General features: G+C 38.0%; 2 protein-coding genes across 4 annotated transcripts in view; one reads left to right on the top strand and one right to left on the bottom strand.

The window, feature by feature from the left end:
- Window positions 1-10,233, bottom strand: part of cckbra (cholecystokinin B receptor a) — a 33,979-nt gene extending 23,746 nt beyond the window's left edge. The window contains exons 1-2 of the mRNA XM_055059698.1: window positions 9,697-10,233; window positions 429-677 (exon numbers count right to left, since the gene is read on the bottom strand). Of these exons, the coding sequence (XP_054915673.1) occupies window positions 429-677; window positions 9,697-9,856 (409 nt within the window). The 5' untranslated portion in view covers window positions 9,857-10,233. The remainder of the gene's footprint in view (window positions 1-428; window positions 678-9,696) is intronic.
- Window positions 1-17,373, top strand: part of cpo (carboxypeptidase O) — a 29,130-nt gene that overhangs the window by 8,769 nt on the left and 2,988 nt on the right. Inside the window, exons 1-3 of one of the 3 annotated variants that reach the window (XM_055059699.1) lie at window positions 16,660-16,938; window positions 17,088-17,133; window positions 17,214-17,315. In XM_055059699.1, coding sequence (XP_054915674.1) covers window positions 16,871-16,938; window positions 17,088-17,133; window positions 17,214-17,315 — 216 coding nt within the window. In that variant the 5' untranslated portion in view covers window positions 16,660-16,870. Of the gene's footprint in view, window positions 1-16,659; window positions 16,939-17,087; window positions 17,134-17,213; window positions 17,316-17,373 lie in introns of those variants that run through there. The other 2 variants (XM_055059700.1, XM_055059701.1) reach the window with 2 other exon arrangements.

Below are 17,373 nucleotides of genomic sequence, written 5' to 3'. Positions count from 1 at the left end.
AAATGAAGGCAATTTCTCATTCATTTGTATACAACTTTTGACAAAACATCGTTGGTTAATTTTGCACGCCGCTGCGCCATTCCTCCTTATCATCGTTACTTGTGCAACTTTTTTTTGTTTCTCAGCAACAAAATCATTTGTCTCAGCCCTTAATTATTCATTGAAGATGTGAGATTTCCAATAACAGTTATCTAATGTTGCGTTTAATTTTTTTACATTTGTAAGCCCAGGATAGCCGGTTCTTAGCATTTCTTTGACATTCAGAAATATATGGTTTAATTATTTTAGCATGACTCCAGTGTCACTTAACACAATTCAAAAACTGGTGTGTAGTTTATAATATGAGCTTTAAACATAAGTTGAAAGTTTTCTGCTACGCTATGCGTTCGTGGACTCCTAAGGGTAATTAAGGCAGAACCAAGGCTCACCCATTAGGTATGTGACTGTCTTGCACATTGTGGCCCCGAAGATGAAGTCCTCCAGGATGTTTGGGATGAGCGTGAAGGGCATGCAGAAGATGGCCATCATCAGGTCGCTGACCGCCAGTGACAGCAGGAAGGAGTTGGTGACGGTCCGCATGCGTTTGTTCAGCATCAAGACAACAATAATCAGTAGGTTGCCGAAGACACTGAGCAGGAAGATGAGCGTGTAGAGCAGGATGCGGAAGGAGTCCATCTCTGGCGGAGACAAAAACAATCAGCTTCATGAAGGAACGGTGTTATTTACATGGTTTAATTGGACTTATCAGTGTGCAATGGTTCTTGTTGGAGTCAAGACAGGAGATAAAAACAAATGGAAAAACATAAAGTAGAGAAGGGAGATTAATAAAATTAGTTTGATAAGAAAACTGTTCACGTAGCAGTTTATGTGAGAAATGAACCGTAATAAAATGTAATGATACAAATAATATCTCTACATGAGAATCACAGTCACTACAAACCAGGCAAATAACACAGAGCTGTTGCATAAACAACACTAACGTCTTTACAGGACCCAATAATTTGACATAAACAGCACTAAAAATTGTGCTAGCGCCAATATTTCCCAGGTTTCCCTGTGAGCCGAGCAATAATTGCAATGATCTCCAAAAAAAAATAAAGATAAATATCATCATCGTGGCAAAGCGGAGAGTCGCATCGTGCACTGGGGGAAAACGAGACGTGAATTATTAGGATTGTCTACATTTATCACTGGAGCAGAGCCAGAGGAGAATCCAAAGGCGTTTTAGACGGGAAGAATGACTGATTTAATGTTATGATGAAAAGCAACTGGAATAAATTTAATGCAAAGATTGGTATTCAGCAGAGCACACGGTACAAAGACATAAAACTTTTGACATAATGTTAGATATAAAGTACATAAAAATAATTTGCTTAACTTCACAAAATTCCTAGAACTTTAAATTCATAATCAATTTCCTGAAGTAAAATCTGGACCTAAATAGACTTTTAAATGATTTCCTAACTCCCAAGCATCAGGGTGGCCCAGCCAGAGGGTTTTTGGGATGCTCCCTTCACTGACACCAGCCTGTGACAGTGAGCCTGTTTGAGGATGAGATTATTTGACAGGACCAGGGCGAGGTCAGCCATGTGCTTCGCTGACCGGGTCCACGACTTGAAGACACGTCTAAAGGTCTTCAGCTGGGCCTGCAGACAGCATGCAGCCCGGATGATTAACCAAAGCAGGACAGGGATTCAACATTTCTCTCTGCGCCTCAGCAAACGCGCAGAGAGAAATGGTTTCAGTATCACCCAGCAGGAGACATTTCTATTTTCACTCACTCTTGTTGTTCTCCATACAAGACCCGGTATTGGGATTCCAGTGATTTTAAATCGGCTAAACCAAAGAGGCAAAAGTCAACACCTGGCATTTAGATTTAGATCTTCTTGCCAAAGGGCGAAATGTAAGTGAACTAACAGGAAGGATTCAAAGTGAGGCTTGCTTATGTCTTTCTGATTTGTCAATTAAAATCTAGCTAAATGGCTAGCGAAACCTTTGCTTCCACAAAATCAAAAAGGTTTCAGTGCGAACAGTTCCTCCTAGTTTATTAATTTCCCAGTTTGTAAACATAAAACTTATTTAAGTCCACTATTCAGATTCAGTTCATGTAACAAAGCATAATCCATCTACAGGAGTGATGGTGATTAGCTTAACAGTTTTCAGGCTTGGTTTTCTATTATATTTGGACAAGTTTTATGAAAAAAAAGAAAAACGTTTACATAGAAAGTTTTGGATCAGACGTGCACCGTTTAGCAGCCAACCAGTTTATGGTTTTCTTAATTTTGAGGATAGTAGTCGCCCTACCAATACTATGACTTTCTTGCTATTTTCAGACAAAAAATAATCAGAATTGGCAGGTCAGGCTTTTTAAAGATTGGTTATTGGCCCAGTCTTTAAAATGATTGGACCAATAATCTTTTATTGGCAATAACCGTTTTCTGTTATCGCCGATAAAGACCCCTACTTGAGGTCTTTTTGATTCTTTTAATTTCACAACTAAAAACTATCTAAAAGATGAGCCATCTGTTAGTCCCTGCAAAATGTAGCTATAATAATATTATTGCTGTCAGTTTAAAGGAAAAGAGCCAAACATATAAATTGAATTTCTGCTAGAAGCTAAGTTTATTTTGTAGCTACTGTAAAATTAAAGAAAAGAAAAACTTAAGTGTTTTTCAGGTTCTGGTAAAATGGGAAATGGAGCAGGAATTGCAATAAGATTTTCATAATGTTTTGAGATCACAGTTAATATCCAAGCAATTGTTTTTAATTGCCATGGAAATACCCAAAGATAAACGAAAGGAGGCCTGAACCCATGACACTGCTGGAAACGTGAATCACGCCTGTCAGGGTCGAGTTAGTTTAGTTTCAGTCATAGAAAGACAGATTTCCAACACATAAGTGAGTAGAGTTCACATCAGAGAGGAGAAACACACATTCAGCGCTGCCATTGAAGAAATCCCAGCCCAAATATCATGTAGAAAGCTGCCACTGGCTAGACAGCCTGCTTTATGATTAGGTGTGATGTGAAAAATGATTTATGTATTGACTGAGTGCCAGCGGTACAGCATGGTGGATGGTTGCGCCTGAAGGCTGCAGGGTGATTTTCCCTGGTTCCTTTGACTCAACCATGCATGACGGGTGTGTTTAAATCCACTATTATACTGTACATTCGCTGTGGATAAAAGCCAGACATCACCTCTGAAATGCTTACCTGCTACAAAAATGGAGCATTTTTGGTTTGATCTATGACAGAAACCATTGCGACCATTTATTCAACCACCGTTTTTTTCCAATTTTCCTGCAATCTCATCCATAATTTTGCTTTTCCACACATGATTAAAGTGTGATTACATTGCATTACATTATTATCAGTGTAGTCAAACAAAAAAAAGCATATCACTGCTCGAGAGCTCTGTCATCTGGAAAAAGGAGAGTGCTTTTACAACCTCTATAGTTAGGTTGGATGTTGGTGTGATTCACGTTTAAATCACTTCAGGGTTCATAAATAATGAGCAATAAAGGACCAGCTGCAGCCCTGTCTTTTTAATTACATTCTTGCTGTGGTGGTGTTTCATTGAGAAAATACCTGATAGATGACTTCAAAATGCTTCTGAGCGTCCAATTCTGATGCTTTCCTTATTTTCAAATGAGCTTCAGGTGCTTTTCTACTAGAAACATCCAGAGTTGGGTCATAACCAGTTACATTCACTCAATCATATTTACTTGAGTAGCTTTTGTGGAAAATTGTATTTTGAAATTTTCCCCAGATTTTCTTCTGGGAAAGAAGAAGAAAAGCTTTCCAGCTTTTCACATGTTGAACTTTCGGCATCAGATAAGACAGTCGATATACATGAACCCGTCATGTTTTTTTATTTTTATTTTGGATGAGACATTTGCATTTAGTTTAGTTTGTGGGGAATTTAGAGATTTGGAATAAAACCTGTCGCTATGATTCACTGGAATCTCATGGCTTTGAAACAGTTTCCCAACTTGATATTGATGACTTTGTTTCTCATTTAGTCTTTAATTTAGACCTTTTAGCCTACTTCCTGTTGTCATTCATTACTAAACAAATGAGTGAATTATTTTGTCACATTGGCTAGGTTCCTTCGGATCGCTTGTGACAAAAAAAAGCAAAAATAAAAGTGTCCAGAAGGACAAATTTAGAAAGCTTCTAAAATAAGCAGAACATGAGTCACAGGGAGGCTTCTGCAGCAGCATAATAATTATTTTCCTTTGTAAATATTTAATGCAGCAGGAAGTGCACCTATAGGATCAATGCTGAACAGCAAGGATGCACATAAAGAAGCTGTGAATGACTCTTATCGCTTTCTTCGCTCATAGGCATCGCTCAACATGATACTTTGAGAAATTAGAGGAGCTTTATTATTTGAATCACCATCAACATTCACCTTTTGGTTCTGATGATTTTCAAGAAACCTTACCTCCTTAGTGTAGTTTCTTTAAATGTAGTTTTGTTGCATCATAAACCTCACTACATTCTAGTTGATGCAATCCCAAATATGCCGCGGCTTGCATCAGAATGCATAGCCACATGCTGCAATCCCTTCTCACCTCCACGTTTCGCATCCTGCTCCCTGACCTCTGATTAAACACCTACACAGCACAGGCAGCCGCCGCCGCGCTGCTAGCCAGCAGCTTTCGGCAAAAAACCCCCAAATGTCTTCTAATTGGTGCAGCTTGTAAGACACACAGCACACGCCGGTCCAAAATTGTTATTGATTTTCATTAGCTGGCGGCAAGTCAAAAGAGGATGGAGCCCGTTGGTTTGGCCTGAGGTGTATTATCATTCTCACAGCTCAAAGGAGTGAGCTCTGAATGTAACTGAATCTCTGCTAATTCATGTCTAAAAATAAATCATTTGCCTCAAAATAATGACTTTTTTTTCCAATTTACCACTTGTTGCTTTAGCAACGAGGAACTGAATCACCTTGCAGTGCTCAAACCGGATCAGTGGTTGAACTTCTTTCTACCAAATGGAGACAAAACCACTTTGCTGTTTCTGCTAAATATTTGCATTACTTTTTGTGGAGAGGTTGAAATGGCAAATTTTGAGATTGTTTTCAAGAAATATGGTGGTAATGGCATAATAAAAAAAAACATTAAACAGCAGAACTGGAAGACATTTGAAATAATCACTAAAGATAGAAATACAATTAATTATGAAGTCTTTGTAAACAAAACTCAAAAACGGGCTAGTTGAGACCAAATCACCAGACTGAGGACTTTTATCATCCAGTTTTTGGTGTAAAAACATAAGAAAAACAATGAAGGGTTAATTTAAAGTGTGTACTTTTATAGTATGTCCCTTCTAGCTCTGCACAATCTGGAGACCGCTTTTGGTTTCTACAATAAAACTCAAACTCACTCGTTTTCCTTGGCCTACTCCATAATATCTCAACAATAAAACACTCAGAGGTTTGTAGTCGTTGACTTAAAGTAAAAAACTTCAAAGTTCATCAATCATTTTTTAAGGTACAGCAATCTCTCCTAACCTCAGTGACTTTCAGAAATCTCAGTGCACTTTTGATCTTTCTGATCCCTGGATGTTTTCTCAGGTTCAAAAGACAAACAAAAGAACATTTTTTATTTTTTTTTTGTAAGAGCTTACAACATTTATTGTTCTCACAAGAGATTCGATCAGGAGACGGGGGATCTGCTGCTTCCCCCTTATCTTCCATTTCCTTTATGGAAAAGTCGCTGCGTATAAAAATGATTCGCCTTTTGTCCCCCACCATGTTTGGTAGCTGAATTATGTTTAGAGACAGATATGATTTCTGATTGAACCGCTGCACTCCCACATGCCGACACTGCATTACAAGCAAATGAACCCTTTGACAGCAATTATCATGCTGCTCAGTGCGCATAAGTCCGTTTGTATTTTATCACTGTAATGAGGAAGTTGCTATATCTAACAGTCAGCACTCCAATCCAGCTAATAAGCCATCTCACCATGAGTGATTAATGTTGATTCCACACTACATTCAGATTTTGCAGCAGGAAACTCCTTATTTGTAGTATATATTTAGTCACCCATGAAGGCTGTATTTAAATTAACTTTCAGTGCCAGTCGTTTATCTGTTTTTTCCTACATGTTTCAGGGAATGTTTTGACTCACAATCATGCAAATGGATTGAAAAATAAGTTAAAAATCTTCACGAAAATGAAACTTCATGGCATTTTTGCTCATGATTGTTTAAACAAAAACATTAGGCGGAGTTTCTGCTGCAGTCTGTCCTCAGGGTGACAAATTGGGTTAATTATATCCATGCTGCGGTCTTTGGATAAACAATGGCAGGGAGCAAGATGGCTGCAAAAAGCTGTCAGTCAATTATGTATCAATTAGGAACAGACTGGCCTGTTAAATATAATAATTTATTGTACAAGCAGTAAATACTTCACTAAGGCTTCCATTTGCATTTTGACTGTTAATATATTTTACTTTTCCAGTAAAAAAGATTTGCCAGAAATATGTGATTTATGAATATTAGGATATGCAGCATTCTTGGCTGTTATTTTCTAAAGTTGATCTTTTATTGCACCACAGTGTTTCTCCAGTTCAAATCCTGGACTGTAACAAGTACATTTCTCATTTGAAATTGTTTGAAGCAGAGTCTGAGCAGAGCCAAGGTGTGGATACAGATGTTGCTCCACATAGGCAGGACCCCGTCTGACCCCACCTGCTCTCTAGAGTCTGCAGGCATTAATGCAATGGGATGCATGTAGGCTTTGCTTTACAGCTTCTTTCTAAGCTGTAGGAGCCTCAAAGCCTCAGATAGCAATCTGAATAAGTAACACATCCGTTAAGATCAGATCAAATAAAACGAAATGCAAACACAAATGTCAGAGCACACAGTTGCTGTTGCTGATATGGTATCAATATTCTGGTTAAAGCTTAGAATTGGCCAATGAATACAGCTAGAAGGAAAGCATGTGGCTTGATGTTCTCTATTTAATCTGAGTGAGCTTGCAATCTTCATCTCTACGAGCAAAATGGGTAGAAACAAAACCCAAAAGACTTGGTTCCACAGGGGAGTAACTCATCTTTTTTTAAGAATTGTATTTTCAAAAACTAAAAACCATGTATAATTATCTTTCAGCTTCACAATGATTCTCTAATTAGTGTTTCCTGTTGCATAAAAGTCCAAAGAAGCATATAATGTAAAACACCATGCCAATTATCTACATATATTACACTTATTTTGAGACCAAATATTCAAAGTATTGGTTTTGTCCAGTCCCGGAATTAGAAATCGAACTAGTTTCAAACTGTGTTCAAATGTAGCCGATAAAGTTTTTTACTTTAAAATGTCAACGTTACCACCTGGTGAGATAGAAGAGAAGAAAAAGGAAAAAATATTCCAGTTCAAAACAGATTTTTTTTTCTGTCTGTACAACACAGAAAGAAAAACCCTGAGTTTTGTCCTCCGCTCACTACCTGTAGGTAATGCTAAGTCAGTCGATGTTTAGCTGACTTCTTGCTAGCATGTCATACTGCTAATTAGCAATATGACAGACCTTCTAGGAATGTTTGCAGCAACAACTATATTTTGTTTACTGCAAAAAAGTGGCTCTTGTTCCAGTTATTTAGTCACTTAAATACATTCACAGCTACATAAAAGGTCCAGACCGATAGTGCAAACAAACTCTGGTCCATTTAAACTGAACCAAATATGTCAGGTGAGAATACACCCAAAGTAGACTTTGGTTTTTTGTTTTTCTTTAGTGTGCTCTGGTCTTCATCTTACCTCCTTTCAAAGAATTGACCTCATATTGGTATTCTCTGGTCTTTGTTTTGGTGTCAACTCCCTTTGAGTTGTTGGTCTTGTCTTGTACTTGGTGTTTACTCCCTTCAAATGGTTGGTCTCGGTATTCTCTGGTCTTGTTCTTGGTATCACCTCCCTTCAAATGGTTGGTCTCGGTATTCTCTGGTCTTGTTCTTGGTATCGCCTCCCTTCAAATGGTTGGTCTTGGTATTCTCTGGTCTTGGTTTTGGCATCGCCTCCCTTCAAATGGTTGGTCTTGGTATTCTCTGGTCTTGGTTTTGGCATCGCCTCCCTTCAAATGGTTGGTCTTGGTATTCTCTGGTCTTGTTTTTGGTATCACCTCCTTTCCCTGCAAGGAATTTCTACCTCCACCTGTCTATAGTATCAAGAGATCTTGTTCAAGACTATGATATTCAGTTGCAATTTAATACTGTTTTTCTTTTGGAAGAAGTCATAAAACATCAAATAAATATACTTTAGCTGTATTTGAAGGCCACTTGTGTTAGAAAATAAGATCTTGTACACACATGGCAGGGGGTGCGGCTTTAATTTCCTGTCATAACTGCAGACCCCTGAGAGCAACAAAAATGCATAATCAGACTCCACTGTCCCCCTCTGACCTGAAGAACGAGGTAGGTGAAAGTAAATAATGCATCTAAATGGCTCAATATCATGTAATGTTTTGGAGTGGCGGAACAAAATGGAAGCATTTCTGTCAATCCAAGCTGAAATGCTCCACCATGTTTGATTCCTCCCAGAAGAAGCTGCGCTTACATCCTGCTGAAGAGATTCACAGGTCTGAAAGAGTAAATTGGCACAGAAGAAGTAATGGCTGAATTATTTATTGGGGAACGATCTCAAATCTTTTTTCAATCTTGCTGCTGAGGTGGTGGGGGGGAAATATTAAAACCATCTCTCGCTCTTGTTCCCACCTCATTACCAAGCCAGTCTGGATGTGCAACTGGTGCCGTGATAGAGGACTCGGGGGGCCTTATCTCCTCCACTGCTGGGTTTAATCTCTGTTGCGCTTCCGAATTAGAGGCATGCAAATAAACACTGTGAATTAAAACGGCTTTTTTCACACTGTTGTTGTTCATCCTAGCATTGTTGATGCAGCAGTAAATCTGTCTGACTTGGTGATTTATTGTATGCAGGGCTGGTGAGGTTGATTAACACAAAACCCAGGATTGCAAATAATTTTCAGCTTAAGCACACATCAGTGCACAAGAGACTCAGATAAAGGTTTTTTTAGTTTGTGCTTTTAGTCTAACCAGTTTAATATAGTCCATTAGCTCAACTGGTGAGTTTTTAAATGAGTTAATCATTCATAAATTTCAGATGTTAAAAGAAACCTTTAATTTTTTTGCAAAATACTCTTTGTTACTGAAGAAAGGAAGAATAAAAGTGCTCATTACACCACTAACAGAAAAAAGAGAAATAAGGCCTTGCACAATAATAATAAATACTGCTGGATGATAAATAGTCCCACAAGTCAATGCGATAATATTGTCTTGAGAAAAATTTTAATTCATATAATGCGATAAAAATGAAGGAACACCTTCTTAAAGAGCAATAAAATTAATGATGAAGTCGTTGAAAACAAAATTTGTATTTATTTGTTTGTAAAGAAGGGCTTGTTGAGACCAGAGCACCAGACTGAAGGTCGGTGTTTTGATAGAAAAAAAGAGGAAAACGGATAAATAACGCAAATGGAAATGATTTTATTGTGACAACTTAACACTGATATATGTAGATAAATTAAACTCAATTAGCTTGTTCAGGAATCATAAATAAATAGACAATTTTATTTATGAGTTCTTACATATATCCACATTCTTCTTATTATTATTATTACTATTTGGGTATGCGCATATATTAGAGATCAGCAGCGTAAAGGTGCGGGTTTTACCTCGGGCTCTGGGAGCCGGTCGGTTCAGTACCGAGCTGTTGGAGCAGGTCGTGTTCTGTTCCATAAGTTCCACGCTGATGTTCCCCACGCTCACGTTCCCGTGCTCCCCGCACACGGACAGCAGTTCCTGCGCGCTCCGGTTCGCCGCCTGCGCTGCCATCCTCTGCGTCCTGGAGTCGAATGACCGACGTGCTTTTAAAACCTGAGGACGCTTTAAGACCGCCGCGCTGGACTCAACCCGCCGCTTCCTGTCTTCATTCCACCCCGGAGGAATTCAATGTGCGCTGGAAAACTTGGTGACAACGCAAAGTGGAGTTGCGCGCTTCAGGAAAAAATGGGCTAAACTGAATTTAAGAACCTGCGGATGTTAATTGGAGTGAAGCGGAGACGCGATTAACAATCTGACTGAAGCCCGACTGTGGAGGAATGAGGCTGCGCTGCTAAGGGCAACTGGTGAGCTCTCTCCTCTCACACACACTTATCTTCTCTCTCTCTTTTCTCTCTCTCGCTCCCTTCATTCAACTCTGCTCAGACCCAAGCTGCACATCAACATTACCAGTTTTTATTTTTATTTTCTACATTTTGTACAACTTGGATATATTTTTGGAAACAAAACTCGTAAACATAAGTCAGAAAGATAATATTTATCTTTAATTTCTGTGCATTTGTATTCATCCTGCAGAGTCAATCCATTATCTTTTCACTAGATTCTTAATTGGATTTCAGTCTGGACTTTGGCTGAGTCACTATTGTGCATTGAACACAACCACTGTTGTTCAAGATCTGGCCTGAGGGCCATTTGCAGCCCTCTCAATGATTTTGTCCGGTCCCTACCACAATTCCAGAGTGAAGCAAATCTGGCAGAAGTTTTTACAGATAAATAAAATCTCAATAGTTTGTAGCAAACTGACAGTTTTTGATAACATTTTATTTGAATGGGTGTGCATCAGACTGACATTACACTGCCATAAACTTGACATGACACGTGTTATGAATGTTTACAACTGTTGTCATTGAGTGTCATTTGGTAAATAATTACACTTTTAATGCAAACTCTTTTAGTTGACTTTTAATGCATAAAAAAGTAATTATGTAGCAAATAATGCTAATTTGGCACTTGCAATGCAGTTTTGCGGGAAAAAAATTTGCATTATTTACTGAAAGGCACTTTATAACAGTCTTCAAGCATTCATGAAGACTCCTTCATGGCAGATGTTATGTAATGATTATGACAGTGTAATGTCTGTCTTATGCAAAACCTCCAAATAAAGTGTTACCTCTTTTTCCTTCAACGATAACTTTCTTTTTCTACAAAGTGTATAAGGTTCACTGACTCTTCCACCTAAGGGGAGAACCTCTGCAGCTCTGTTGGAGTTACCAGATCTAGTAAATTATTCAGGTTTTATGACGATAATGCTTTAAGAAACTCAGTAGATTTGAAGCAGTAGACATTTCTATGACTGGCATTTGAACCTAGAATGCTAAAATAAGGTATTCCCAGCAAGAAATCTACCATGTTGTCTTAAAGCAGAAGTGAAATGATTTGGATTGAAGCAACAATTGTTTGCATGCAAACTTGCTGTTCTATCATCTTTCCAGGGTCTTACTTGGTTGTGTGGAGACCAGACAGCTAAATCTCTTCACTTAAAGCTTTTTAATGAGGAGTAGTAAACCTTCTTCGTAGCATCTCATAAATCTGTCCAATTAATGAGTTTGGATAAATTTTGCCTGTAGCGTCTGACTATCTATGGGCTTGAGATAATTTCTTTTCTGTGGTGGAAATAAAACTTCATAAAGATGGCAAGTAACGATGTGTTTAGGGTAGAATTGGTTTTCTTTCAAGTGTGCTGCAACTTCCAATACAACTGGACTCTATTTACTACTTAGAAGTCGTCTTAAGCTAATTGGGTTATTGATTGGTTGATTAGAACTGAAGATGCATTTGTCTTGCATTTATTCAGGATTTATTTTTGGTTTATTGTATAATGTTTATCACTTTCTTTCTGATGATGGTTGCTGTTGTATTTCCTGAACCTTCAAATTGTCCAGGATGTCTGGTGACAAGTGGCTCAGTCAGCTGTAATTTGAAGCGGTTCACAGAGAAGCAGCAATCCTTCTAACTTAAATTGTCTGGTGGTTTAAAGAACAGTATGGTGCTGTAGCTTTGAATCAATGGTTACTTGCACATCCTGTGTTTTAGATGAGAATGGTTCACAGATTGTATGCGAGTGCCACCGTCTTGTTTTCACACCGACTGATTTGAAATGACTTGTTTAAAAGTAGAAAATGTGTCTGAGATTTTGTTTTTGTAGTCGGTGGAGCAACTATTACATTTTCCATCTGGCTATTTGGCTGACCCACGAGAAAAATAAGAGATGTTCGAGGACTCCTCTGATGCGTTATTTATGGGGAGCAATTCAAGAGAGTCTCAGGGTTTAACTCTGTTCATGTTTTAACGCTTCGGAAACAGAAATGGAGGCAGGGGTGGAGGGGGAGGCGGCCTGTTCTGTGGGGGAGGTATGCAGCTTGGTTTGTTTTTGTCGGGAAGTTGCTGTGATGGTTTCTGCTTTTATCCTGCTCTAATGTGTGGGAGGTATATCTATATATGTGTGTGTGTATGTGCTCCAGCTTGGCTAACATGTGTTGATGTTTTTTTCTCCAAGCACTGATAACAGCTTATTAAACTATTGCCAAAAGTCTCGTCCTTCCTCCTCCACTTGAGCAATAAGTGTTGAGCTTTGCAGTATTGATCTCGACTGCCTGAAGGGGCTTTGCACAGGTCAAGACTGATATGTCTGATGTTTCTGAGCTGTTTTGGTGAGAACATCCTGCCCCTGTTCAGTTTTTTGTTTTCTCCGTGTACCTCAATTGATTAGCGATTATTTCTATTTCCTCAATTCTGCAGCATTGAGATAATATTTATTATTTATGTTTTTAAAATCTGAAGTGTTTACTCTGATTTAAGAAAAAATTGAGTATGTGTCTTTTTATTTGGTGTCCGTAAACTCTGTAAAATTCAACTGTAAAATCCATTTTTGGGCTTTAATAATGTAGATTTTCAAAGTGAGAGCACATTCAATTAATAAGACAATAACTTATCTGTGACCCTACAGTAGAAAATTGTATTGCAGGACAATATAAAATAATCACTATTCTGTTTCGCATATTGATTCAGCTTCTTTCCTTCCAATTACTTTCTGAACTCGAGCTGAAAGTACCTGGGTTTAATTTGATTTTGTGGCAATGTGTCACTTCAAATAAGTGTAAAAATGAGTGATGTAACAGCTGGATTCATCGTGGGGTTTAGACAGGCAGCCAGAAGAAAAATGACAAAGATATATAATAAATGGGCTACAAATATGGAAATTACTGATGAAGGAATTAAAATTTTAATCCCGTGCAATGTGACTTTAAACCATGATTATAATATAGGAACAAATAATTGATAAAAACAACCTGCTGTTGGTGATTCATAAGATTTTATTGACAGTACTGTTAGTTTCTTTGGAAATTAGTGTTTGTTAGTAATGTAGTTGAATCCAGCAGCAAAAATTAAATAAAACAATTATGTAAGCTTCAGTTACTTTTCACTGCAACAATGTTAGCTCACTTCAGAATTTATATTACAATTGCAAATAAAGTCTGTTGCTCAACATGTGACACTCTGCTTTTGTCACTATTTAATTAGGAACCACCTCAGAACTGGTTTTCACCTGCAGATCACCCAGTTTAATCCCGTTCAAGCCAGTCCATTTAACAGTACAATAAAAAAGTATTTGCCCTGTTGCAGATTTTAGCTTTTGTGCTTTTGCACAAATCCCCTTCCAATAGACCTAATAAAATTAACAATGTTTGTATGCTGGATTCTAATCCAGCAGGCAATCCCAACCATTTGCAGCTATATAGTTGTATATTTTCTGTCTTAAATTTCATTCATTGTCATTAAAAAGGTTTTAAATACCCTGCAGATACCCTCTGTTTTCTTTTGCAGACAAAGTAAATGTTTGACGAAGTTAGCCTTGTTAATTTGACTGAGAGCAGTGAGCTAACACGCTATTTAAGCTATGAACATTAATCGTTTTTAACTGTAGAGCTGATATATTTTGAAGTTACAATACAATAAGCTAATTGTAGCAAAAACTACCCAGCAGTTTACTTCTCAAGCTTTGTTTTTTTGACTGTTCTTGAGTAAATTACTATATATTTTAGTTTTTTGCCATATATAATGCATTTAATGATCATAGATGCTGTGGGGCAGATAAATGAATGATTAAATAAAAATCCAGAGCATTGCAAACATGGGCCAGCAGCATGAAAGGCCTACAGGGCCCCATTTAGAGGAATGAAGCTTCGTGACACCCTGTAAATCAAATTCTTGTCTCATTTTTAGGAAACCAAAAGTGAGGCATGAGTCCAAAGAAATCAATGAACGAGTCCAACACAAATCAAATGCCCAAAACATTACTGATAACATGTCAGTGTAGCCGGGACAGAGCTCACTTTCAGAATGATCCATGGGAACGCCTCAGGAATATGCACTAAAATATTTTCCTGCCATATCTCTTCAACTCTGTTAACGAGCTTTATAAACCATTAGGTTGACTCGATCATCAGTCAATGACTTGAACCTAATCAAAATTTTACCAAAATGCCATGAAGTAAAAGTTAATTTACTTTTCATGTCTTGGCTCTAAAGTTCTTTATTCAATAAAATTATTGCAGTAAAGTTAAGTATTCATGCACGGAAATGTTTCCAGATACACCCTATAAAGAGAAAATTGTGCTTTTAAGGTTGTGTCTAAGTGCAACAGTATGGCCTGTCTCTCTCATCCAAAAGCATTAGAGCTTTCATCCGTCATTGTGAAGAAAAGAAGCTGTGATGTGTTTTGATTCTGAATCTGGGACACACATAAACACAAACCGGGTTCGTGTGCACATTAATTCGCCTCAGTCAGGTCTCGTCTTGACATCTTATGAGCAACTCGCAGAAAGAGATGATGCACATGTCAGCAAAGGTGAAGGAGCAAAGACTGTTCTGTAAGAATAGTCAATGCCACGGCATTGGAAAAGATTGTACAGGAAAAAGACAAGGCAGCATTCCTTTCTTAATTTGAAAGGACTAAAACTTTGATTTTGTTGAAGAATTGTTGAAGGCAAAGCAAATCTTCTTGGGAACAAAACCTTACATCTACCAGTCGTCATTGCATTTGGGTTGGCTCAGAACTTAGCAGTGTGTAACCCCAACAGCCCGATTGTGAATGCAGAAAGGCAAAGGAAATGCTATGGATTTTAGGACATCAAGGAAAGTAACCTTCAACACAGAGGCCTTGAAGAGAAAACCTTTCTCGGGTCGATACATCAGCCATTGAGGAATCACAAGGCCTTTCATTTTTTAGGAAGTTAAAAAGAGCTGCCTCCCTCAGAAGCTGCTGATCATGTAAACAGAAAGCTTCCTGTTGAGCGACTTGAAGACTCGGTGTTCCTGCTGCGATGTTCATCAGTTGTTGTCCAACTGATTTAAGTTCAGACCTTACAAGTTTAAGAGATAAAACTCCTGTGAACAGTCATTTCTAACTCTTGAATTAAGGTCTCGACCATACTAACACTTGGATATAGTTTGATCTAAAACGTTTTGTCACTCCGGCTTGTTGTTTATGGATGTTTTCTGGCTGGCTGGTCTCCATTCCTTGTACAGAAAGACATATTTCACCATCAAGTACAGTGTGTTTAACACTAAGCATTGTTCTGACCCCTGCTGGTAAGATGCTACTACTAAGTCTCTCACTAAATACAAACAATAAAAGCATACTATGCATCATTAAGGTGCACCTAAGCACAAATAATAAACCAAAAACAGCCCATTAATGGTACACAGACCAGTTGAATTTGGACAGGTTTACCAGCTTCCTGAAAAATGGACTATTACAAAAAAGAAACCTGATTTCAGGGCTTCTAAAGGGTTGCTGTTGTTCCACAGTTGGCAAAGTGTGTTTGCCTATTTGAGGCTGCACAAGAGGAGCTGATTGCTACCTGCTGCTCACTCCAGAAGCGATGAATATGTAAATATTTCTTATTCCACCAGTTCAGTCACAGGTTCAGATAAGCCTCTAACACATCTGTTAGCGGCTTATTGGGCCTGGATTGGCCTCTCGGTGAAATGATTTTTCGGAGAGTTTCATGCTTTCAGTGCAAATTAATGAGCCGGGAGAACCTCTTCATCTTCCAGACATATCAAACAGACGTATGGAAACAAAAATCTGCACCTGGGTTTAGATTGTGGGAATACTTTGTGGTTGTAACGTGACAAAATGCGAAAAACATTTACTAGGGTGGGAATACGTTTGTGTGGCACAGGATAACCTTATGTGGTGGAAACCTTTGCCCTCTTCCTTTAGTGAATACTGCTTGTGTTTGATGACTGATAAACTACAGAGACTCTTTACTGTTTTTGGTGTTTGTATCTCATCTAATCTGATCTAAAAATAAAAAAAAGAAGAAGCAATTCTTCTTGTGAAGATAAACTTTAGTAACACTTATCAAAATTAATCCTTTAGGTCTATTTTATAGTTCATTGGTGTGTTCCTCTTCCTGAATATTTATTTCCCTTACATTTTTTTCTATTTTTATTAAAATTCAGATCTTGTTCAAATGGTTTTGCCATATACATATATCAAATTTAATTGTATTTGTGTTTTGTTCATAGTAGAATTTTGTTCTTTGTGCATTTCAATAGTTTTAGCATTTCCTTTATTTTGTACAGGCCCATTCAAAGTGGTGCTTAACTGTATCAAATGTTAGCACTGCTAACAGATGTCAGCCTGATTTCTAAGCACAACCATTAGCAATTTCAACCAGTTTTCAGCTTTCAGCTAAGAAACATGGCTGGTTTAGTTTGTTTCCAAAATAAAAACACACCAGTAGATGCTTTTGCGTCAAGTGATAACTAAATGGTTACAGTGCTTCAACAGACATCTGACAATCTTGAAAACAAGTTTATGAGGATATTACTTTGCATAACAACAGATAAGTTAAAAGATTAAATATTAACAGTGGGAATGCGCTTTGCGGCAGAGGCAAAGGTGAACTTTTATTAGATGATCATATACATTAAGGCTTTGTAGAGGGGAATGAGACTGACGGTAACAAAGGAGCTGCTTCATTTGACGAAGTGAAGATGCTGAGCGTGATGAATCTGAGCTTTGTGCCATTGCTTTTAGCAGTGGGGGCATTGACACTGGACAGGTGAGTTTTTAATCAGCAAAATTCCTCCTGTTTATGTACTTTATACTGGTTTTCACCTACAAATTCTCAGTCACATTACATATTCACGCTAAAAATCTGCTAAATGTAGGAGTATTTGTAGATTCTCATGTATTTTGTGCTTTGTTAAGCAGCAAAGCAGAGTATGATTACTTCCAATACCATCCAATGGAGGAGGTGAGAGAACCCGATCGTTGTTTCACACATAATAAAACACATTTAGTGTGATTAAAGTCCATTGATGTTCCACCTCACAGATCAGCAGCTGGATGGCTCAGATGGCGAAGCAATACCCTGATGTTGTGACCATAGTGGATTATGGGAAGAGCTATGAGAACAGGACGATTAGCTTGATGAGGGTGAACCAGATTCTGGTTTTAAAAAATGAATTTGGTCGAAAAGGCTGGGATCTGCTGA

Source organism: Poeciliopsis prolifica, unplaced genomic scaffold, assembly GCF_027474105.1.
Source record: "Poeciliopsis prolifica strain line A6 unplaced genomic scaffold, Auburn_PproV2 SCAFFOLD055, whole genome shotgun sequence".
In the NCBI taxonomy this organism is placed as follows: Eukaryota; Metazoa; Chordata; class Actinopteri; order Cyprinodontiformes; family Poeciliidae; genus Poeciliopsis; species Poeciliopsis prolifica.
Note: the sequence above shows the minus strand (reverse complement) of the source record. Positions and strands in the feature narration are given on the sequence as shown.